Source organism: Rhinoraja longicauda, chromosome 3, assembly GCF_053455715.1.
Source record: "Rhinoraja longicauda isolate Sanriku21f chromosome 3, sRhiLon1.1, whole genome shotgun sequence".
Lineage (NCBI taxonomy): Eukaryota > Metazoa > Chordata > Chondrichthyes > Rajiformes > Arhynchobatidae > Rhinoraja > Rhinoraja longicauda.
In genome coordinates, this window is record NC_135955.1 from 70236306 (window position 1) to 70261230 (window position 24925).

Here is a 24925-nt window from a genome sequence, read left to right on the forward strand (position 1 = left end):
CTCTCCTGCATTGGTGCAGCACCCTCTCCTCCCCCCACCCCTCTCCCACCCTTCCCCCCTCCCCTCCTCCTCCCTCCCCTCCTCCCCCTCCCCTCCCCCCCTCCTCCCTCCCATGATACATTGAAAGATGTGCATCTACCTGATTTATTCCTCTCATGATATACACCTTTATAAGATCACCCCTCATCCTCATGTGCCCCAAGGAATAGAGACCCAGCCTACTCAACCTCTCCCTCTCGCTCAGACCCTCTAGTCCTGGCCACATCCTCGTAACTCTTCTCTGAACCCTTTCTAGCTTGACAATATCTTTCCAATAACATGGTGCCCAGAACTTAATACAATACTCTAAATGCGGGTCTCACCAACGTCTTAAACAACTGCAACATGACCTCATGCAACATGTTGGGAGGTGGCACTGAGCTTCGATGGAGAATGTATAATTGAGAACTTCAGATTATGCACAAAAACAATGAGATTAATTCATAGAAATGGAGCTGTGCTTACACTCCTGGCTAAGGTATGTTCAAATGGGTGTCTTAACAAAGGGAATGGGTCTGATTCTACGAAACAAATCGCAAGTATTTAAATCCACAATGGGGATAAACTGAATTTACTTTGCCAACAGCAGCAAATGATGGGCATTGCTCACATCTCAGAAACTACAGGCAGTCAACTAACTTAACATTTTGGTGATTGTTCACATAAACTAGGTTTTTTAAATTGTTTTAATGTTCATATTAATTTCTTGAGGTCATTTAGGATTATTTTTGGAACAAAGGAAATAATCCAAAGAATAGTTGGTTTCCTGTGCTTATTAAATTGGGAGTCCAGCAAAGAGGAAAGGATAATTCTCTTCAGATTGTAGCCTCAGCCAAAACCTATATCATGAGAAAGAAAAAAGAAGTTCCCACTTGGCCTTCTCTCTTTTTAGGAACTGGGGGCTTTTGTGCCACCTTCTGGGGTCTGCTGCTAGAAGGCATACAGGAGGGGAATCCATGAGGATGTGTGCATTGCCTCTGTTCCCATTTGCAGTCAATAGCTGGGAGGTGAATATCCTGGGTGGGATAGTGATGTGGTGGTGAGATTGGCAACTCAAATTTCTTGTCATTTTCCTTCACAATTCTTGTCTGATTTTAAACATAATCATCAAGTGGAATTCCTCCAAAATATTTTTTTGATTGACAAGATGAATGAATTTTGTTTTTCCCAGTTAGAGTCATGGTGGACAAATGTTTGAGATGTTATGCCTTAATTTCCATTTGGGGAGAACATAAGGGCATATTAGCCAGGGGATGTAGTCATGATATTTTTCAGGTGGGTTAAGGTTTGGTGGAAAATAGGATGAATTTATACAATAATTTGTTGCTTTTTTTGTTTTCTCATCCCTTTTAACTTTATGTGAGAACATTTGCTTAACAAACCAAATATATTGACAATAAATTAATTGCCTATCTAATAAGTTCATGGTCAGTTGTATTCTTTATTTATCAGTTAACATCTGTATAATCCTTATTTGCGACTTCAATTGTTATCATAGGACCAAACAGTATTAGTCACAGTGTTATGAAAACAGATCAAGTGGAATATGATGGTCCCACCAAAATTATCGCACCGTCACCAGTGAAAAGGTAAAGTTATATTATCTTTACCTATGTTAGAATGTTAGAAACATTAGTAACGTAACATTTATTTCAAAACACCAGTGTTAGAACATCAGAATTGTAATTTCTGATTTGAATTGAAACTCTTATGACTGGGAATCAGAGGAGAGGCTTACCTTCCATATCTCCAGTCTCTCTCTCCCCTGACTGTCTGAAGAAGGGTCTCAACCTGAAACATCACAAATTCCTTCTCTTCAGAGATGCTGCCTGTCCTGCTGAATTACTCCAGCATTTTGTGTCTATCTTTGCTACATAATTTATTACTTAATGATAAATAGTATTAAATGTTGCATATAAAATATAATAGAAATATAGGTAGAATCTCTCACTTATTTGACATTGGTCAAATTATTTCCTTCTCTCTGATCTGCTTCAGGTAAATATTTCTAGACTTCCCATATACAATATTATCAGATTGATGAAAGTACAATGAAATATGTAAAATTGTTGAGAAATACAGTAAAATATTTTCAAAAAATAAAACAATCTAAAAAATTAATTGGATTATTTTGGTATATCCTATAAATATTAATCTGCACCTTAATGCATTTTGATCCAATTGTAAAGACGATTCACCAAACAACTGTGTTTTAAGATGCACGTTAGAATTTACTCATGCTTGAAATTGGGAATAATAGTAGAAAAAAATCAGTTTATTCCAGATTTGCAAATAGTACCTAGCTGGCAAACCGAAGTAAATGAATAACGTCTAGAGTAAATGAATAACGGCTAGAGTAAATGAATAACGTCTAACCAAACTGAGCATCGATAAGCAGCTTATTGACAAGCAGGTACTCCTTAATAGCTCTGTCAACAAAACATTCCATCACTTTGACTGACTGAGTGGTAATTTGTCAGATTGGATTGTCCTGCTTGCTGTGAACAGAATCTATCACGGCAGCTTTCCACATTGTTGGATAAATGCCAGTGCCATAACCGTAGTGGAATAATTTGATTTGAGATAACTAGAGAGGGATGAAAGCTGTGGAAAAATGTAGAGTTTGTTTTATATGGTTTGAAGATAGGACAGAAGTGGGAAAAGTAAATGAGGCCATACATTATCAAGAAATCCAGTAGAATGAATTTCTATTGGCCATATCTCTCACAATATCTGCATGTTTGCGACAATTTCATTTCTATTCATGCAGATCACGCAACACTGCACCGCAAGGTGAAGTACTGAGGACACTGCTGTATTTTTGTGTGGAGCTCACACTTGCAGATGTGTATTTATCTTGATAGTTGAGCCTTTTTACCTTCTTCTTAGCTCCACAGTAACCAAACTGGATGGTAGTTCAACCACACAGAATAGAACCAGCGCACCATGGGAGGAAAATGGTCCCCAGAGGTAAGAAACCATTAATTATCTTTTAAACCTAAATCTATTTTCCCAGAGAGAAAACCTTCATTATCCTATTCCAACAACAACTGAAAGTGTTAAATGTTGTCCAAAGCTACATTTCTGAAAAGTTAGGTCTTTTATTTGCATTTTCTGCTTCATTGAGATCATGATTTTACTTACTCTTGGCACTGCAGCAGTGTCTGGTATACAGTCTGGTATCCAGATAAATTATTTTTTCAGAGAAAAGAAATTCCAATTCCTTTATGCATACTTTGCAAAAGAAAACATTTTATGATTTACTGAATGATCTTGAATTTGCAAAGCTATTTCAGATCCTTGCCAAATGGGTGATGATCTGTGGAAGAAACATTATATTGATCTAGAAATCTAGTCAACGTAAAAATTGTTGTTGAAGTATTCACAAAATGCTGGAGTAACTCAGCAGGTCAGGCAGCATCTCGGGAGAGAAGGAATGGGGGACGTTTCGGGTCGAGACCCTTCTTCAGACTGATGTCAGGGGGGCGGGACAAAGGAAGGATATAGGTGCAGACAGGAAGATAGAGGGAGATCTGTGGAGGAGGAGGGGAAGGGAGGGACAGAGGAGCTATCTGAAGTTGGAGAAGTCGACGTTCATACCACCGGGCTGCAAACTGCCCAGGCGAAATATGAGGTGCTGCTCCTCCAATTTCCGGCAGGCCTCACTATGGCTGTTGAAGTGACTGGGGATTGAATTGTGTTAAATCGATCTGCAGATATAATTGATGCTCTTCATTGCATGTAGCACACAATGAAATTTTCAAGCTGGTAACTTCATAAGTGTGAAACAGTGCACATATAATTCTGATGCCGCATTTGTTTGCATAATTGCAACCATGTGCAACAGTCTGGACCATGCATAGAAATTCAGGTCTTAACAGATAGAAGAAGACACTGCTAGTGCAATATCTGAAGGGCTACATTAATACCAATCTTTGCTGGGAAATCTGTTCGAGCAGAAATCAATGAGATCTTATCGAAACGTATAAGATTATTAAGGGGTTGGACACGTTAGAGGCAGGAAACATGTTCCCAATGTTGGGGGAGTCCAGAACAAGGGGCCACAGTTTAAGAAAAAGGGGTAGGCCATTTAGAACTGAGATGAGGAAAAACTTTTTCAGTCAGAGAGTTGTGAATCTGTGGAATTCTCTGCCTCAGAAGGCAGTGGAGGCCAATTCTCTGAATGCATTCAAGAGAGAACTAGATAGAGCTCTTAAGGATAGCGGAGTCAGGGGGTATGGGGAGAAGGCAAGAACGGGGTACTGATTGAGAATGATCAGCCATGATCACATTGAATGGCGATGCTGGCTCGAAGGGCCGAATGGCCTCCTCCTGCACCTATTGTCTATCTGCTGAACCGAAACAGTAGAGCGTATTTTCTGTTCGTTATTCAGGTGCAGCCTTCTATATCATTTGTGGGCAAATTGATCCTTCTGGACATCCTTTGCTCCTATGAGCTCCAGATAATCGGCAGAGAATGGCTGCCTGCTCCTATGTCTGCCTCTTCACGTTTCCAAACACTTTAATCCAAGCCATGATTAATGGCAGCTATTGGGGTTGACAATTTAACAAATTCAAGGAAGGTATCAAATAACATAAATTTACACAACTTCCAAAACTAAACAAGGTTAATTGCACAGCCACAGGAAGAATCACTAATTGCAGTGCCCATGCACAGAAAGTCTTGCATGGAAAGCAGCAGTGAATAGTTTTCTCCAATGATCCCATGGCAGATTGGTTCAGATCCCCATACCAGTGCCATTTTACTTCAGGTTTCTGTGCACAACAGCCCAAGCTTCCTTTCTTTTTCTTTCCTTTGCATATCTTGTGCAAGAATATTAGCTACGAATTTTGTCAATGTATATCTATGAAATTCCTTTGTTACAGAACTATTAAATGCAGTTTGTAATATTATCCTTAATCTAGTCATCTGGATTATTTCTTTTCAGTGGATTATATATTTCTCCAAATGAACGCAACAAATCACCTAAGTTTCCCCATCCTAAACGGCGGACTGCTTCTGGTGGGAGTGACAATGAGTCAGCTCAGCCAGGGAGACGATGGTAAGAATAATTTCCCTTGATGTAATTGATTCTGGTGCTGTTTCAACAATGCCTGTCATTCCTAAAGCATGCTTGATATGAGTTTGATATATTGTTGCTCTTAATTTGGGGGTATACTGTCTTCAAAAAAGGATTTTCCAATGATTTTCCACTTCTGATACTTGCCTTTGCAAGCAGCAGCACTAAAAAATCTAGACACTGCAATAGCAGCAAAGATGGGATATTGTTGCTTGTGAGAGTAGCAAGACAGTGACAACGGGTAAAGGAAATAGTGAACAGAGTTTGCTAAGTAAAGCATTGATGCTAGCAGGATATGAAATGGTAAATATACTGGCAAACTTGCAAGGTACCAGTGAAATGTCTGTGGAATGAGTGGAAATGTTCTTCAGGCTGAACAATATTGACGAGGATAGACACAAAGTGCAGGTATAACTCAGGCAACACAAGGTTATAAGGTCATAAGTGATAGGAATAGAATGAAACCCATTCAGCCCATCAAGTCTTCTCCGGCATTCATGGTTGATCTATCTATCCCCCCTAACTCCATTCTCCTGCCTTCTCTCCATAATTTCTGACACCTGTACTAAGAATCAATCTCTGTCTTAAAAATATCCACTGACTTGGCCTCCACAGCCTTTTGTGGCACAGATTCCACAGATTCACCACCCTCTGACTAAATAAATTTCTCCTCATCTCCTTCCTAAAAGAACGTCTGCGTTTGCTTTCTTTACTACCGATTCGACTTGCAGATTAACTTGTTGGGAATCCTGCACCAGCACTCACAAGTCCCTTTGCACCTCCAATTTCTGGATTCTCTCCCCATTTAGAAAAATAGTCTATGCCTTTATTCCTACTACCAGAATGCATGACTCCAAACTTTACAACACTATATTCCTTCTACCACTTCTCTGCCCATTCTCCCAACCAGTCCAAGTCCTTCTGCAGAGTCCCTGCTTTTTCTACACTTCCTGCCCTTCCACCTATTTTTGTATCATCCGCAAACTTGGCCACAAAGCCTTCAATTCCCTCATCCAAATCATTAATGTACTACGTGAAGAGTAGCAGCCCCAGCACCAACCCCTGCTGAACTCCACTAGTCAGTGGCAGCAAACCAGAAAATGCTGCCTTTATTGCCATTCTGTCTTCTGCCATCCAGCCAACCTGCTAACCATGCTAGTATCTGCCCTTTCAACACAGAACATAGGAAAATAGGTGCAGGAGTAGGCCATTCGGCCCTTCGAGCCAGCACCACATTCAACATGATCATGATAATCTAAAATCAGTACCCCGTTCCTGCTTTTTCCCTATATCCCTTGATTTCTTTAACCCTAAGAGTTAAATGTAACTCTCTCTTGAAAACATCAACTTTGATACCGTGGGCTCTCATCTTCCTTAGCAGCCTCACGTTTTGCACCTCATCAAAGGCTTTCTGAAAATGTAAGTAAACAACATTTACTGACTCTCCTTTGTCTGTCCTTCTACTTCTTCAAAGTATTTCAGCAAATTTGTCAAGCAAGACCTCCCCTTCACAAATCCATGCTGACTTTGGCCTATTTTATCATGAACCTCTAAAAACTCCGTAACCCCTTACAATGGACTTATAAAGTCAGACTAACCGGCCTATAGTTCCCACTATTCTGCTTTGCTCCATCTCTGGAGAAAAAGGATTGGTGATGTTCCGGGTCAAGACCCATCTTCAGACTTGACTTCTTCTTCAGTCCCGACCCAAAATGTTATCCAACTTTTTTCTCCAGCCCGCAGCTCGCTGAGTTATTCCAGAACTTCATGTCTATCTTTGGTATAAACCAGTATCTGCAGTTCCTTGTTTCTAAATATTGACAAGGACACAGACAGTGCCAAAAATATGAGTTATTTTTCAGTCTATTGTGCTCTGGATGCAGAAGACATGAGGGTATAGTGTAAATCTTGAAGGGACATAATCCTATCTCAATGGTGAGTTTTGAGAGCTATAAACTTGGCACTTACAACCAAAGAGAAATGGTTGGGGAACTCCTAGTCAGACTGAAGACACTGGTGGTGGTGCAATGTCTGGATCTTTTTAGATAGGACAATGTAGGCATTGCTGATAGTAAACAGAAAATGCTGGAAGCACTCAGCAACTGTGAAAGGAGATATAGAGTTTGCATTCCACTCCCATAGAAAGCTTGCTGGAGCCATGGCAGGCACTGTCAAAGGCCATCTATGCCATCCAAATACTAGCGGGAAGAACCATTACACAGACCTCCTCAACTGTGACACTGTCCTGGACTACTTTCCACCGTTACTTATTCAGACCAACTCTTTTTAGTTTAGTTTAGAGATACAGTGCGGAAACAGGCCTTTTCGGCCCACTGGGTCCGCGCCGACCAGCGATCCCCGCACATTAACACACTATCCTATACACTAGGGATATTATTTTTACATTTAGCAAGCTAATTAACCTACATACCTGTACGTCTTTGGAGTGTGTGAGGAAACTGAAGATCTCGGGGAAAACCCACACAGGTCATGGGGAGAATGTACAAACTCTGTACTGACAGCACCCGTAGTCGGGATCGAACCCAGGTCTCCGGTGTTACATTCGCTATAAGGCAGCAACTCTACCGCTGCGCCACCGTACCGTCCAAACTGGTCCTCTTGACCAACAGTAGTTCAAAAAGACCATATCCCAATTAAAAAAGTTAACAAGATAGATACAAAATGCTGGAGTAACTCAGCGGGACAGGCAGCATCTTTGGAGAGAAGGAATGGGTGACATTTTGGGTTGAGACCTTTCTTCAGACTGATCACCCGAAACGTCACCCATTCCTTCTCTCCAGAGATGCTGCATGTCCCGCTGAGTTACTCCAACATTTTGTGCCTATCTTCGGTTTAAACCAGCGTCTGCAGTTCCTTCCAATACAAAGTTAACAAGATCTCAGCAGTGAATGATATTCCCACCCAGTGGTGAAGAGGTTATGACCATTTCCATTAAGGCTAAAGCTCTCCTCAATTACTTCCTGCCAATGGCTGGAGCTGCTAACTGAACTGAATTGCAGTGTTGATTTTGCAGACTTGGTCATGAAACAACTCCAGGAAAAGTGCAGGGAGCAGCACCAACCATTACTCATGACATTTTTCCTACTCACTAAAGCCTGTGAATTAAATTAGGAAGGCCTGGAATACCTTCCTCAAATTACAGAAACTTGCCACCAATTTACATTTGCTACATGAGAGCATGCAAGCCATATTCCTAACCAGTGAGTCTACAAAAGAGCCAAGGTTGAAGACCAGAACGGAACAAGAACGCATTATTGTCCCAATGGTTTTCTCAATCTGCTTTGCTGCACTGTGTCACCTCATATGTTATTATTTAAAGGAAAGTCCTGCAGCTGCTGATATGAGGAGCAATGGAGGGCATATATAGGCTACATAAAACAAAACTTAGTAAATAATCTATTCTGGTCCTTCATGGACTGGGGGAACAATTCTGACTGTCATGACAGTCTCATCTCCTGTGAGAAAAACTGTGCAGATTGAAAAACAGAATTTGGTGATGAGTTTTCTTGACTTAAGAAATTACAGGTTGCAGGCATTTCATTCTGGTCATGGATCAAAAAAATTGGAGTCAATTATACCACCAATCGCAGCTGCATGATTACAGAAATTAGATACTTGTTTGTCTCATCTTAAGTACTCAAATCAGTCCTGCACATTGAAGTAGAATACTCCAGCAGATGCACTGTCACACCCTATAGTTTGGAATAGATTACTTTTAAAATGCAAATTGTTGATGATGTCTTCTGATAGTTCTATCTCTGTTATTAGACAATAGACAATAGACAATAGGTGCAGGAGTAGGCCATTCGGCCCTTCGAGCCAGCACCGCCATTCAATGTGATCATGGCTGATCATTCTCAATCAGTACCCCGTTCCTGCCTTCTCCCCATACCCCCTGACTATCCTTAAGAGCTCTATCTAGCTCTCTCTTGAATGCATTCAGAGAATTGGCCTCCACTGCCTTCTGAGGCAGAGAATTCCACAGATTCACAACTCTCTGACTGAAAAAGTTTTTCCTCATCTCCGTTCTAAATGGCCTACCCCTTATTCTTAAACTGTGGCCCCTTGTTCTGGACCCCCAACATTGGGAACATGTTTCCTGCCTCTAACGTGCCCAACCCCTTAATAATCTTATACGTTTCGATAAGATCCCCTCTCATCCTTCTAAATTTGCCTACACAAGCAGAAGCTCTGCAATGTAGGTGCCCTAGAAACTCCAAAAGCAAACACATTGCTGTATGTTGAAGCTCATTTTAAAATGAAATTGTGCAGTTCCCTTAATGATAAATCTTTGTTTGTGGCACATGCTTAATAAATAAAGACATTTTTGATTTAACTTGTTCAATCCAAACAGGAAAAGCCAAAATAATGGCGAAGATATGGATGCAAAGCAACATAGGAGAAGGTATGCTTTTTTCTAAAAATGCCGATATAGACATAATTGGTAGAAAATAAACACAAAAAAGTGATTTAATTACTTTTAAAAAATTTATTGGCTAATCTTTCTCTAAGACAAAAAAATTTGAGAAAAATATGGTAAGTGTCTTTGTGGGCTGAGTCAATTACCTGAATCATACCAGAACTCTGACTGTAATTTCTCTTTGTAAAGTAACACAAACCGCGATCATTCTTTGGAATTTAGAAGTTTAAGAAATGGTTTGATCATATTTTTCATATATTTGGAGGATCATAAAACAGATGGGCAGAAACTCTGCTGATAATGGCACCTGAAACTAATACCGTTGTCAATAAATTGGGAAAAGGCCCATAGGTAGAGAATCTGGGAAACGCTACTGCGTATACATTTTGAATTCTCCTCTGCAAATTGCAACCTATGCAAAAGGAAGGTCTGATATAATTTTTACAGGCAGTTAAAACTGGCATTCTATTTCTGAATAAAACCATAAAATGTTGGAAGCACTCAGCAGGTCAGGCAGTTATCAGAAGATGGCAGATTAAACATTTATTGCCATCAGGACAGAAAAATTGAGAAGACAAGTGAGGTTTTAGTTGCAGAGAATGGAAGGACTGGAGCGAACAGTGGAATTTATTTCAGATAGGATGTGGATTAGAGTTGTCACGGTAACAATTACTTTAAAAAATGGCAGTTCAAGTCAAGTTTATTGTCATGTACTCAAATACAGGGGGGTACAGGTCCAATGAAAATCTTGCTGGCAGCAGCAATACAGGCACATAGACTCAGACAACACATAAATTATACAAGACAGTGAAAAGAATAAGGAGACATTTGTAAAAACAAGACATTAATGCAAAACAAAATTAGAAAACAAAGGGAACTTGTTAAAGGATTGAGTTCTTCTGGTCCTCACCTTTCACCCCTCCAGCTTCCACATTCAATACATCATCCTCCAGCATTTCCGTCATGTCCAACATGATCTCACCAGTCACATCTTCCCATCTCTGTCCCTTTCTGCCTTCTGCAGAGACAGCTCCCTCCACAACTCCTTGGTTCATTCATTCCTTCCCACCCAACCACTGCCCTTCCCAGGTACTTTCTCCTGCAACATCATGAACAAGAGGTACTTTTATAGTACCACCTGTGACAGAGGAAGTGAAGTTGAACAGTAATTTCCACGATTGACTGCAAATGTTTAAATTCCAGATTTTGCTGAACGATTTACTCAATAATGGTGAATCCTTATAATCTTATTAATATTTAAAATGCAAAAGCTGAGCCATTATTCCTGCAATGTAGATTTTCACTGATAATCCAGGTAGTTACTAAAAAATAATGCTTCTTTTCTGGTATAGGTCCCGATCCCATGGAAATACCAGTGGCAGTGGCAGCGAGTCTGAAAACTCAGGCAGGGAACGTAAACGACGAAACAGGTATATTTATTGGGTAATTATGCATGTCCACTCTATGCTATTCCTTGGCAACATATAAAAGTAGAAAAAGGGTAGAGGATGGGCAAAAGCATGTAATTGAGTCTGCAACCTTAACACTAGAAATTCATCCCTGGTCTATGGTACCAAGTGTGCTGTGCAACAGTGAGAAAAATCTGTGAAGAAAAATGTATCCCTTAGATAGAGTCATAGAGTTATACAGCATGTAACAAGCCCTTTAGCCCAAGATGTGCATGCTGCCCTACATGCCTATCTGAGTTAGTCCTATTTGCCTTTGTTTGGCCCTTCTCCTTTTCAACCTTTCTTGTCCATAAATAGGATAGGAGAGTCTCCAAATCTCACTCTTGGAAAGGCTGACTCTCGTACTTTCCCCCTTACAATATATTGCAGTAGTAATAGTTTCACGCTACCTACCTTACCTAATATTTGAACTGGCAATAAAATCTTCCCGTATTCTTTTAAATATTAGGGGAGAACATTTTGTTTTGTAAACTGTTGTAGTTTGACCTTTGAAGCTCCAGGGATTATGTCAGTATATTTACACTGCATTCTCTCCAAGGCACTATCTCCTTCTTTAAAGTCTGATACATGGAATTGCATGGACTACTTACGATGTCGTCCCACCCTTCTCTTGCTTTATTATTTGTGTATAAAGATAATCAGTAGGTGGCCACATTGAATACAAAATGACAATGATTTTGTCAGATAATGATTGTTTTTGTTTGCTGCTAACTTCACATATTCTACCACTTTTCATTTTTGTTTTTACCGTTCAGATCACGTCAGGAGAATGAGATGGTGGACTCTGCTCCTCAATGGGAACAAGTGCAACGACGGCAAAAGGAAAGATCGTTAACTGACCACAACACCAGACGTTCAAAGCACAGATCACGATCGTATGTGTTCAACTACCTGTAATTTAAAAAATAATAATTTGAGGAACCCAAATTATTTGGGTTATAATTTGTAGTAATAAATGATTTATGGTTTACTTTATATTGATGCATCAAAAGTGCAACAAACTTTCCCAGCTTAAATATTTTCAAGCCACATGTTAAATAATGATAATTTTATTCTATCCAGAATAGTATGCCTTATCATTTCTCTTCAGCAAACAGAACATTTTTCATCAGTGAACTTTCACAAATTCCTGCATTGATCATCATTTTTTTTCTACATTATTGCTGATGGAATTCTAATGTGTACTACAGAATGATGCCCACTAGGAACTGAATGAATTTTATCATTTAGTATTATTCTGGACAGCAGGAAAAGTGTTCTTGGCTAGAAATAAACAGGTTGCCTACTAAATCTTAAATCTCCTTTTATGTGCTTACACTTTTCCTCATTACCTTTGAGTGCATCAGTATTTTATAACACAGCAGCAGTTAGTGTGAACCACTGCAATTATTTAAGTACTCTTAGTGTAAGATAGGCCACCGTGATCTTATATTAACTCAGGGAGAATATGTGATAGATAGAAAGAGAGAGAGACTGCACCTTGAGATGTGACGCTTTCATAGCTGTTCCCTTTTGGGATATAAATTGTATCTAAATTTTATAATTGTTTGAATGATTGCTTTTGCAGGAGGAGCCCAGATGTACAAGCAAAAGAAGAATTGTGGAAACACATTCAGTGAGTCTGAAGTTGTTTGTATTAATTAAGATGTGAATAATTTTTAGATGGATTTTCACTATCCCTTTCAGGTCGGTATACTGTAAAGAGATAAGGGGACTCATGATGTCCATAGAACATATATCCCAAAGATGAATATTTATTTTTTAATGATTTGTCTAATGTTATTCATTGGCAACATAGCACAACTTTCCAAGAGCCTTCTGGACCCCTTTTTTAAGACACCCAAAGTATGGGTATTAAATGGCATTAAATGAAAACAAAAAAACTGCAGATGCTGCAGTTCAGAAAATAACCCAGAAAATACGGGAAACACTGAGCGGGTCAGGCAACATCTATGGAACGAGAAACTAATTTTACGTGTGTTGTCTGAACCTTTGTCAGAAGTCTATCAGTACTTGACTGACTTATACCAAAAAGTCCTCATGTACTTTGCTATAGTCAGCACTGGAGATTATTGTGCGTGTTTCTCAACACATAATGAAGAATGGTCATAAACTCTATTCTTAGTTTCCACACTTCTTCCAGATAGACTTCCTGCAATACAGCTACAGGCAGAATAGTGTCTTCTTCTTATGAAATCTCTTGAGATGAGGTGATTTTGTTCCATTCCCAATCTCTAGGTTTTCAAGTGACAGTTGAAGACATGGAGAACAGTGAGATAAATGTGGGGTATGCTAATATGTGAGCGGATTTTGACATCAAGAAGGATTTGGTATTGGGTCTCTTGAAGAGTATTATGGTGGACAAGTCTCCAAGGATTGATAGGACTATCTCAGGTTATTGAGAGAAGCAAGAGAGGAGATTACTGGGGCCTTGACAATGATCATTGCAATCCCTAGCCACAGGCGAGACCCCTGAGGACTGGAGAGTAGCCAGTGTTGTTCCTTTGTTGAAGAAGGGAATTTGGGATAATCCAGGAAATTATAGGCGGTGTGCCTCTCATCAGTGGTAAGAAAACTATTGGAAAGGATCCTTAGAGATAGGATTGACTTGCATTTGGAAGAGATTGGGGTAATTAGGGATAGTCAGCATAGCTTTGTGCAGAACAGGTCATGTATTGCAAACTTGATTCAGTTTTTGAGAAGGTGACGAATGTCATTGATGAGGGTAGGGCAATGTATATTGTCTACGGACTTCATTAAGTTATTTATCAAGGTCCCTCATGTTAGGCTGATCCGGAAGGTCATGATGCATAGAATCCACGATAATGTGGTAGTTTGGATTCAGAACTGGTTTACCCAGAGAAGACAGAGAGTAATGGTGGAGGAATTTCATTTTGGCTGAAGGAATGTGATGAGTGGTGTACTACAGGGACCTCTGTTTGTAAAACGTATATAAATGTTTTGGATGCAAATGTAGATGGGTTAGTTAGTAACTTTGCAGACGAAATAAAAATTGGTGGAATTATAGACAATGAAAAAGGCTGTAAAGTGTGGCGGTCCCTGGGGGGTTAGGCCACTCCTTGGCTCATCCCCCTCGGCACAGTAATGGACTGGTCCGGGGGCGGTTCCCAACTATGGAGATAGGTAGCTGGGATTTTGGCGCGAGAGGATTGTTCAGTTTCCCGCTGAAGAGAATGATAGTAGTTTTGAATCTATTAAAAAAACCTTGTGGATCAACCTGGCTCCTTGCCTTATTCCGGGTTCGCACCCACTATACTGGTGACCCCGACATTTCATCACGCGTCGTGATGGACCAGGACGACGACCTCCTCACCGTCGCGCTGAAGCTCCCGACTCTGTGGACCGGAGAGCCTGATGTCTGGTTCCAATAGGCAGAGGCGCAGTTTGCTCTGCGGGGCGTGGCGGTGGACGAAACGAAGTACTTCTACGTCCTCAGTGCTCTCGACCAGGCGACCGTAAGGCGAATAAAACCTTACCTCCGCGCCCCCCTGGCAGCTAACAAATATGAAGGCCTCAAGGCGCTGCTCCTAAGGAGGTTTGGCCTTAACGAGTCCGAGTGCGCAACTCGGATCCTGTGCATGGAGGGCCTCGGCGACCGCCGGCCATCGGCCCTCCTGGAGGACATGCTCGCTCTTCTGGGCGGTGACGAGCCCTGTTTCTTGTTTAGACATGCCCACCTGCAGCAGCTCCCAGCTGACATCCGCCTGCAGCTTGCCAGAGATCCATTCACTGACATGCAGGTGCTGGGTGTGCGCGCCGATCATCTGTGGTCATCCCGTCAGCAGGACCTGGATGCGCTGGCCGTCCTCCCCGCGGCGTCGGTAAGCGCGCAGCAGCTCAGGCCCTCCATCGATCACGTCTCGGCTGCCCCTGGACGACCTTCGCGGCGAGCTCCGGCCACCATCGAGCACCCCGGCGCAGGCACATTGTTCCAGCACGGCCCGCCGGCAGTTCCCTCCGACGCCAGAAGAGGTCGCTGGTGGTCCGCCCAGCAAGCATCATCTCCTATACCAGCGGGCGCCAGCAGAGGGGGCTGGTGCTATTATCATCGCCGCTGGGGACCTACAGCCCGCCAATGCCTGAGAATGATCAGCCATGATCACATTGAATAGCTGAGAAGGATCAGCCATGATCACATTGAATGGCGGTGCTGGCTCTAAGGGCCGAATGGCCACCTCCTGCACCTATTGTCTAATGCCGCCCGCCCTGTTTGTTCCCGGGAAACGCAGGGGCCGGCCGTCAGTGATTCCTTCGGCGGCCGGCCAAATTCATCACGTGTTCGCCTGGGATCGCCGCACCGGGAGTCGGTTCCTCGTGGACACCGGGGCGGTGAGTGTGTTGCCTCCTTCCATCGCCAACATCCGTGCGGGCAAACACGGCCCCCTCCTCACTGCAGCGAACGGCAGCCCTATTCAAACTTACGGGGTCCTCACGCTCTCCCTCAACTTCGGCCATGGCCGCTTTACGTGAATTTTCGTCCTCGACAATGTTTCCCAGCCGCTGCTGGGCGCCGACTTCCTGCGAATGCAGTCACTCCTCGTGGATGGTGCACTGCATCATGCTGGAGCTGATCTTCCTCCGCGTGGGTGACCCGGTTGCACACCCTGAGGGACCCCTATCCTCCGTGGACACTGCTTACTTGCGCATCCTGGCGGATTTTCCCGATATCCTCGAGCCTCATTTCCGCTCCTCCGCCCCGAAGCACATCCCTACTACTGGCCCGCCCGTGCACGTCGTATCACGCCGGACAAGCTCTGTCTAGCTCGGGAGGAGTTCCGCCTGATGGATTTGATGGGCATCGTGCGTCCTTCCAATAGCTCATGGGGGTCTCCGCTCCATATGGTCCCCAAGGCGGACGGGGGCTAGCGCCCCTGTGAGGACTACCGTCGCCTGAATGATGCGACCGTCGCCGACAGATACCCAGTCCCACACATCCAGGACTTCAATGCTCACCTGGCCAGAGCAACGGTGTTCTCCAAGGTGGACCTGGTGCATGGGTACAACCAGATTCTGGTCCACCCCGACGACATCCCTGACAGCGATTATTACACCATTTGGGCTGTTCGAATTCCTACGGATGCCGTTTGGGTTAAAGAACACTGCACAAGCCTTCCAGCGCCTTCTGGATTGTGTGTGCCGTGGCCTGGACTTCGTATTTGTCTACTTGGACGACATCCTCATGGCCAGCCGCTCGCGGCAGGAGCATTGCACCCACCTCCGTCAATTGTGCCAACGCCTCAGGGACCACGGGTTGGCCATCAACTCGTCCAAGTGCCCTTTCGGGGTGACGGCCATCGACTTCCTCGGCCACCGCGTGACTCCACAAGGGGTTGTACCTCTACCAGTCAGGATGGACGCTGTCCACCGGTTCCCCCGTCCGACCACCATGAAGGGCCGCAGGAATTCGTGGGGATGGACGCATTTTATCACCGCAGCCAAAATCTTTCGCCCGCTCTTCCACCTCATGGCTGGTAAACGCAAGGAGGTTGAGTGATCCGAGGAAGCGGTGGCGGCGTTTGAGCACGCCTAGGAGGCCCTGGCTGGGGCCACGATGCTCGTCCACCCAAGAGGACGCCCCAACCACCCTGACAGTGGACGTTTCCGAGGTGGCGATCGGGGCGGTGCTGGAGCAGCTCGTTGACGGGTGCTGGCGGCCGCTCGCCTTCTTCAGCAGACCTTCTTAAGCAGCGCCCAACGGCGTTACAGCGCTTTCGACCATGAGCTCCTCGCCATGTACCTCGCTGTGCGCCACTTTCGCTACTTCCTGGAGGGGAGGCCCTTCACTGCTTTCACAGATCACAAGCCGCTTACCTTTGCATTTGCCAAGGTTTCGGATCTGTGGTCGGCGCGGCAGCGTTTCGACCACATTCACGTGGACATCGTGGGGCCGCTGCCGCCGTCTCGGGGCATGACCCACCTGTTCACCGTGGTGGACTGCTTCAAGCGGTGGCCTGATGCCATTCCACTGGCGGACACTTCGACGGCCATCTGCGCTCGGGTCTTAGCGGCGCACTGGTTTGCCCAGTTCGGGGTGCCGTTGGACATAACATTCGACCGGGGGCCTCAGTTCATGTCGGCACAGTGGTCGGCCATGAAACGCCTCCTAGGAGTGCACCTACACCACACTACGGCGTATCATCCGCAGGTGAACGGCCTGGTAGAACGCTTCCACCGCCAACTCAAGGCGGCCCGGAAGGCACGACTCACTGACCCGGACTGCGTGGACGCCCTGCCTTGGGTATTGCAGGGAATCCGCACCGCACCCAAAGAGGACTTGGTCTCCTCCTCCACCGTTGGTGTATGGGGCCCCGTTGACCAGGCCCGGGGAGTTCATCGCACCGGCCCAGGGCCAGTTGCAGCAGCCTTCGGCCGCCCTGCAACATCTTCGGCAGACGGTGGGCAAGCTGGCACCGGTGCCCACGTCCCGTCACTGTTCGTTCCTTCTGCTCTGGGGGACTGCCAGTTCGTCTTCCTGCGCAGGGATGCTCATCGGACACCTCTCCAGCAGCCGTACGAGGGTCCCTTCAGGGTCCTCGAGCATGGCTCGTCCACATTCATCCTGGACATGGAGGGTTGGCGTGAGAACGTTTCTGTTGCGTGGTTGAAGCCAGCGCATGTCGATATTGATCAGCCGGTGCTGATTGCGCGGCCCCACCCGCGGGGTTCGCACTCCGTCTCGGGTATCCCCTCCGGTGTCTGCTCCATCCCCTCCGCCTGTCGGCCGGTCGAGGAGCTGGTTGCCTCATGCACCTCCCTGTCCATTTCGTGCCTCCGGTTCTTGGGGGGGGGGGAAACCTGTGGCAGTCCCTGGGGGTTAGGCCACTCCTTGGGTCATCCCCCTCGGCACGGTAATGGACTGGTCCGGGGGTGGCTCCCAACGCCGGGGAGATAGGTAGCTGGGATTTTGGCGCGAGAGGGTTGTTCAGTCTCCCGCTGCAGTGAATGATAGTAGTTTTGAATCTATTAAAGAACCCTTGTGGAATCCACCTGGCTCCTCGACTTATTCCGGTTCACACCCACTACAATAACAAGGTCTAGATCAGTTACAGATATAGGTGAATGAATTGGTAGATGGAGTTTAATCTGGTCAAGTGTGAGGTTTTGCACTTTGGGAGGTCAAATATTAGGGAAAATAGACAATTAATGGGCTGTACTCTTAACAGCATTGATGTACAGAGGGATCTAGACGTTCAAGTCCATAACTCCTTGAAAGTGGCAACACAAGTAGATAGAATGGTAAAGAAGGCTTATGGTAATCCATGCCTTCATCATTCGAGGCATTTTAGTTAGGCTGCAATTGGCGTATCATGAGAAGTGCTGACTGCTCCATTGTAGGAAGAAAGTGGACGCTTTGGAGAGAGCACAGAAGAGAGTTATCAGGAGGCTCAGATTAGAGGGTATTAAATATGAGGAGAGGTTGGACAAACCTGACTTGTTTTCTCTGGAGGAGAGAGTGATATAAGTTTGTAAAATGATGGGACACAGTGATAGATGGTGAGAAGCTTTTTTCCTAGGGTGGAAATGTCATATAATTGCAGGCATAAATTTAAGGTTAGGGGGAGAAAGTTTAAAGCAGAAGCATGGGGCAAGTTTGTTACACAGAGAATGGTAGGCACTTGGAAGGTGCTGCCAGGGGTGGTGATGAAAACAGATACATTAATGGCATTTAAGAGGCTTTCAGATAAGTACTTGAATATGCGAGGAATGAAGAGATATGGATCAGGCAGACGGGATTAAGTCAATCTAGCATCATATCCGGAAAACATTGTTGTCCGAAGGGCCTGACCTGTGTTCCATAACAATATATAAACTTCAAATTCTTCCACAGATGGGGCAGGAGTTGCTGATACGGTGGGTGGACAGACAATTTGTGAAGTGATGCATTCCTTCTGCTGTGAAGCTGGGCTCCCGTGTGTTCTGAATCAAGGACCCGAGGTTCACGATATCATTTGAATTGCGTCTTATCTACTTCGAGTGTTCATGAACCATGGTTAGTTAGGTTGTTGCAATTCTGCAAGGAGAAATTTAGCGCGACTTGGATCTCTGTCCACCTGGTAATATCCTCTCATGATAGAGCATATGTAACACATCCTGCCCAATGGAACCAGCTGAGTGTATTTCGAGCTTCAGTGCTTGGGGATATTGATCCAATACTGGTGCTGCACAAAGGCACTATGGATATAATTACTGCCTTACAAAGCTAATGATTCAAGTTCAGCTCAGTCAGTGTACATTTTGTACCTTTTCCTCATCACCATAGAAACTTAGAAAATAGGTGCAGGAGGCCGTTTGGCCCTTCGAGTCGGCACCGCCATTCATTGTGATCATGGCTGATCATCCACAATCAGTAACCCGTGCCTGCCTTCTCCCCATACCCCTTGATTCCGCTAGCCCATAGAGCTCTATCTAACTGTCTTTTAAATTCATCCAGTGAACTGGCCTCATCTGACTTCTGTGGCAGAGAATTCCACAAATTCACAACTCTGGGTGAAAACGTTTTTTCTCATCTCAGTTTTAAATGGCCTCCCCTTTATTCTTAGACTGTGGCCCCTGCTTCTGGACTCCCCCAACATTGGGAACATTTTTCCTGTATCTAGCATGTCCAGTCCTTTTATAATTGTATATGTTTCTATAAGATCCCCTCTCATCCTTCTAAATTCCAGTGAATACAAGCCCAGTCTTTCCAATCTTTCCTCGTATGACAGTCCCACCATCCCGGGGATTAACCTTGTGAACCCACGCTGCACTGCCTCAATAGCAAGGATGTCCTTCCTCAAATTAGGAGACCAAAACTGAACACAATATTCCAAATGTGGTCTCACCAGGGCCCAGTACAACTGCAGAAGGACTTCTTTACTCCTATACTCAAATCCTCTCGTTATGAAGGCCAACATGCTATTAGTTTCCTTCACTGCGTGCTGTACCTGCATGTTTACTTTCGGTGACTGGTGTACAAGAACACCCAGGTCTCGTTGCACTTCCCTTTTTCCTAATCTGACACCATTAAGATAATAATCTGCCTCCTCGTTCTTGCCGCCAAAGTGGATAACCTAACATTTATCTACATTATACTGCATCTGCCATGCATCTGCCCACTCATTCAACCTGTCCAAGTCACCCTGCAACCTCCTAGCACCCCCTTCGCAGTTCACATTGCCACCCAGCTTTGTGTCATCTGCAAATTTGCTAGTGTTACTTTTAATTCCGTCATCTAAATCTTTAAGATATATTGTAAATAGTTGCGGCCCCAGCACTGAGCCTTGCGGCACTTCACTCGCCACTGCCTGCCATTCTGACAAGGACCCGTTTATTCCAACTCTTTGTTTCCTGTCTGCCAACCAATTCTCTATTGTGTGTTTATACTGGGTACACTTGTTTCCGTTACATCCAAAGCAGATTGGGACAGTTAATTGGCTACTCTAAATTGCTTTAGTGTATAGATAAGTGGTAGAATCTGGGGTAGCTGATGGTAAACAAAAAAATTAGGTTACACGCATAATTAATGAAGGAACAGGATTGCTCTGTGAAATGGCATAAACTTAATGGGTTGAAGGCCCCTTTCTTATGTTATATATTTGGTTTGCTTAAAGTTCAAATGTTTGACTGATTTTCTCAAAACCGCATTGGTGGTATCTTTCAGGTGCCTGTTGACAGTAGTCCAGAACTCAAAGACGTATGGGAGAGCTGAGGTCACAGTGGCCCCATAAACAATTATATCTGTTGTCAGATCTAAGATGCTATTTTCAAAAATATTTTTCCTTAATCAACCAAAGGCTATCCTATTGCATTGAAGGTAATGGTGAATTTTCATCATCAATGTTTGCTTTTACAGAGTGGAGACTCTCACGATATGGAAAACGATCCAGATTTTCCAGGGTTTCGATCTGTATCGTCAGATGGTAGTGTTGTGCAGCAGGGCAGGATGGTAATGGATATTGAGTGTCAGGCCCATCCTCTCATATGCTTCAACAAATGTATATGTGAAAATGCAAATGTCATGAGCATATTGCAGCTTAACCACAGATGTTTGCGTGATCTTTCAGATTTCCAGCGTTTGCAGGTTGTTTTTTTTTACTTTCAGGTACTTTAGTTTAGTTTATAGATACAGTGCGGAAACAGGCCCTTCAATCCACCAAGTCCGCACCGACCAGCAATCCCTGTATATTAACACTAACTTTTTGCAATGCTGAGCAATTTTTTTTTTCCCTTGCCTCATTCAAATGACTTTAGACGGGAAAACTATTTAGGGATGCGATTTAAAAAGATACGGAAAAAAGTAGAGTGTAGCAACAACTAATCTTTTTCTATACAGCTTCCGGATATTGAAGTGAAATTTCATTTGCATTATGATTATAATACCTTATTTTCTTCCCAGACGGGAGCTGGTTGATCCAAGTGGTTTAACACAAGACGAGCTGAAAGAAATACCATATACCAAAGTGGAGTGAGTTTATTTGTTTAATACACTCTAATATACTTGCTGTTCATTTCAGGTACCATATCATACAGTGCGAAGGTAGACACAAAATGCTGGAGTAACTCAGCGGGTCAGACAGCATCTCAGGAGCATCTTCCCTCTGAAGAAGGGTCTCGACCCGAAACGTCACCCATCCCTTCTCTCCTGAGATGCTGCCTGACCCGCTGAGTTACTCCAGCATTTTGTGCCTACCTTCAATTTGAACCAGCATCTGCAGTTATTGTCCTACATATTATACAGTGCCCTCCACAATGTTTGGGACAAAGACCCATCATTTATTCATTTGCCTCTGTACTCCACAATTTGAGATTTGTAACAGAAAAAATCACTTGTGGTTAAAGTGCACATTGTCAGGTTTTATTAAAGGCCATTTGTATACATTTTGGTTTCAGCATGTAGAAATTACAGCAGTGTTTATACATAGTCCCCCCATTTCAGGGCACCATAATGTTTGGGACACATGGCTTCACAAGCATTTGTAATTGCTCAGGTGTGTTTAATTGCCTCCTTAATGCAGGTACAAGAGAGCTCTCAGCACCTCGTCTTTCCTCCAGTCTTTCCAACACCTTCGGAAGCTTTTATTGCTGATTATCAACATGAGGACCAAAGTTGTGTCAATGAAAGTCAAAGAAGCCATTATGAGACTTGAGAAACAAGAATAAAACTGTTAGAGACATCAGCCAACCCTTTAGCTTACCAAAATCAACTGTTTGGAACATCATTAAGAAGAAAGAGAGCACTGGTAAGCTTACTAATCGTAAAGGGACTGGCAGGCCAAGGAAGACCTCCACAGCTGATGACAGAAGAATTCTCTCTATAATAAAGAAAATACCCAAACACCTGTCTGACAGATCAGAAACACTCTTCAGGAGTTAGGTGTGGATTTGTCAATGACCACAGTCTGCAGAATACTTCATGAACAGAAATACAGAGGCTACACTGCAAGATGCAAACCACTGGTTGGCCGCAAAAATAGGATGGCCAGGTTACAGTTTGCCAAGAAGTACTTAAAAGAGCAACCACAGTTCTGGAAAAAGGTCTTGTGGACAGATGAGACGAAGATTAACTTATATCAGAGTAGTGGCAAGAGCAAAGTATGGAGGAGAGACAGAACTGCCTAAGATCCAAAGCATACCACCTCATCTGTGAAACACGGTGGTGGGGGTGTTATGGCCTGGGCATGTATGGCTGCTGAAGGTACTGGCTCACTTATCTTCATTGATGATACAACTGCTGATGGTAGTAGCATAAATGAATTCTGAAGTGTATAGACACATCCTATCTGCTCAAGTTCAAACAAATGCCTCAAAACTCATTGGCCGGCGGTTCATTCTACAGCAAGACAATGATCCCGAACATACTGCTAAAGCAACAAAGGAGTTTTTCAAAGCTAAAAAATGTAATTTCTTGAGTGGCCAAGTCAATCATCCGATCTGAACCCAATTGAGCATGCTGTGCTGGAGAAAAACTGAAGGGAACTAGCCCCCAAAACAAGCATAAGCTAAAGATGGCTGCAATACAGGCCTGGCAGAGCATCACCAGAGAAGACACCCAGCAACTGGTGATGTCCATGAATCGCAGACTTCAAGCAAAGTATTATATGCAACAAAATACTAAACATGACTACTTTCATTTACATGACATTGCTGTGTGTCCCAAACATTATGGTGCCCTGAAATGGGGGGACTATGTATAAACACAGCTGTAATTTCTACATGGTGAAACCAAAATGGAAATAAATGGCCTTTATTAAAATCTGACAATGTGCACTTTAACCACATGTGATTTTTTTTTTTCTATTACAAATCTCAAATTGTGGAGGCAAATAAATAAATGATGGGTCTTTGTCCCAAACATTATGGAGGGCACTGTATGTCATGGATTATTTAAAAAAATCATAGTATTGCCAATAATAGAGTGAGCTCAAGTATTGAGTTTTACTCAAAATTCTACATCTGCATTTTCTTGTGCATCAGAAAATGTTAACTGATGTTTGCATTGGTCTACATATGAAGAAATGATCAAAAACATTTAATGTTTTTGCAGTCCATCTGATGGTAATGGGAAAGTAATCCTCAATTAACTGAAAGTCTCCGTTCCCGTTGCGGCCTACCAGCGGCCATGCACCTGGGACCACCTGGGGCTCTGGTTCGCAGAGCCCACGGCCCGGACTCACCACCTGCGACGCTGGCTGCCTGCGGATGCTGCAGGAGCGGCTGCGACTCGTCTCCGGAGGCTCCGGCGCGGGCCGCGTGGATGTCGGAAGCCCGCAGGCCCCTGGATGGGGGCCGACATCGGGAGCTCCAGCAGCGGCAGAGGCAGCGTGTTCGCCCGCCCCGAATCGCGGGGCTTGGGTCGGCCCGCCGCGGACCTTTCACCGTCCGGCGTGGCCTGGAATAGGCCGCGGGATTTTCACCGCCCAGCGGGGGCTTCAATGTCGGGAGCCCCGACCGCCTCGACGTGGCAACTCCAACAGCCTGACCGCGGGACAAGACGGCAGGGGAAGAGAGAAAGACATTGTGGCCTTCCATCACAGTGAGGAGGGACTGGAGGAGACTCACTGTGATGGATGTTTCTTTTTGTTTGGTGTTAGTTTGTGATTGTATGTGTTATTGCATTTTTATTGATTATTCTTATTGGTCTTATTGTTCAACTGCGGGTAATGTTTCATTTCACTACACATTTATGTGTATGTGACAAATAAACGACTATTGACTATTGACTTTATTGATACCTGAATATAATGTGGAAAAATGTTAGGTCTTCCACTTAGCAGAAAAGCAAAGCATTTTTTAAAGCAGCAAGAGATTGGATAATTTCATTGGTCAAAGGGACCAAGGTTTACTAATACACATGTAACTGAAAGCCAACATTCAAGTGCAACAATCAATTGAGAATGCAAATTTGAGAATATACGATAATTCGAATGCAAGAATAAGAGTATTATTGCAGTTATAGAGGGCCTTGATAAGATCACACCTGGAGTTTTACATACAGTTTCGGTCTCCTTATTGAAGATACTTTTCACAGAGGGAGTATCAAGTAGAATCACGATAGATCTGAAGAAGGGTCTCGACCCGAAATGTCACCCATTCCTTCTCTCCAGAGATGCTGCCTGTTCCACTTAGTTACTCCAGCATTTTGTGCCTACAGTAGGTTCACATGACTGATTTGATGATTCTGCTGAAAATGGCAGTTTTGTCATTTTAGAAGAGATTGGGAGAGTTAGGTCTGTATTCTCTAAAGGTTAAAACATTCTTAAAGGGGCTTGTCTGGTGAGATGCAGGGAGGATGCTTGCGTTGACTGAGGAATCTAGAACTAGAGTTATAGCACCAGAATAAGGAACAAGTTGTTTACTGCGAGGAAGTGCAATATCATCTTTCAAATTCTCCAGCA

At 43.9% G+C, this 24925-nt stretch overlaps 1 protein-coding gene across 4 annotated transcripts in view; it reads left to right on the forward strand.

The window, feature by feature from the left end:
• epb41l4a (erythrocyte membrane protein band 4.1 like 4A) overlaps window positions 1-24925 on the forward strand; it is a 139003-nt gene that overhangs the window by 107397 nt on the left and 6681 nt on the right. For all 4 annotated transcript variants that reach the window (XM_078396358.1, XM_078396355.1, XM_078396356.1 and 1 more), the window contains 8 exons: window positions 1538-1628; window positions 2929-3009; window positions 4989-5102; window positions 9496-9546; window positions 10914-10991; window positions 11786-11905; window positions 12598-12645; window positions 21427-21495. In XM_078396358.1, coding sequence (XP_078252484.1) covers window positions 1538-1628; window positions 2929-3009; window positions 4989-5102; window positions 9496-9546; window positions 10914-10991; window positions 11786-11905; window positions 12598-12645; window positions 21427-21495 — 652 coding nt within the window. The remainder of the gene's footprint in view (window positions 1-1537; window positions 1629-2928; window positions 3010-4988; window positions 5103-9495; window positions 9547-10913; window positions 10992-11785; window positions 11906-12597; window positions 12646-21426; window positions 21496-24925) is intronic.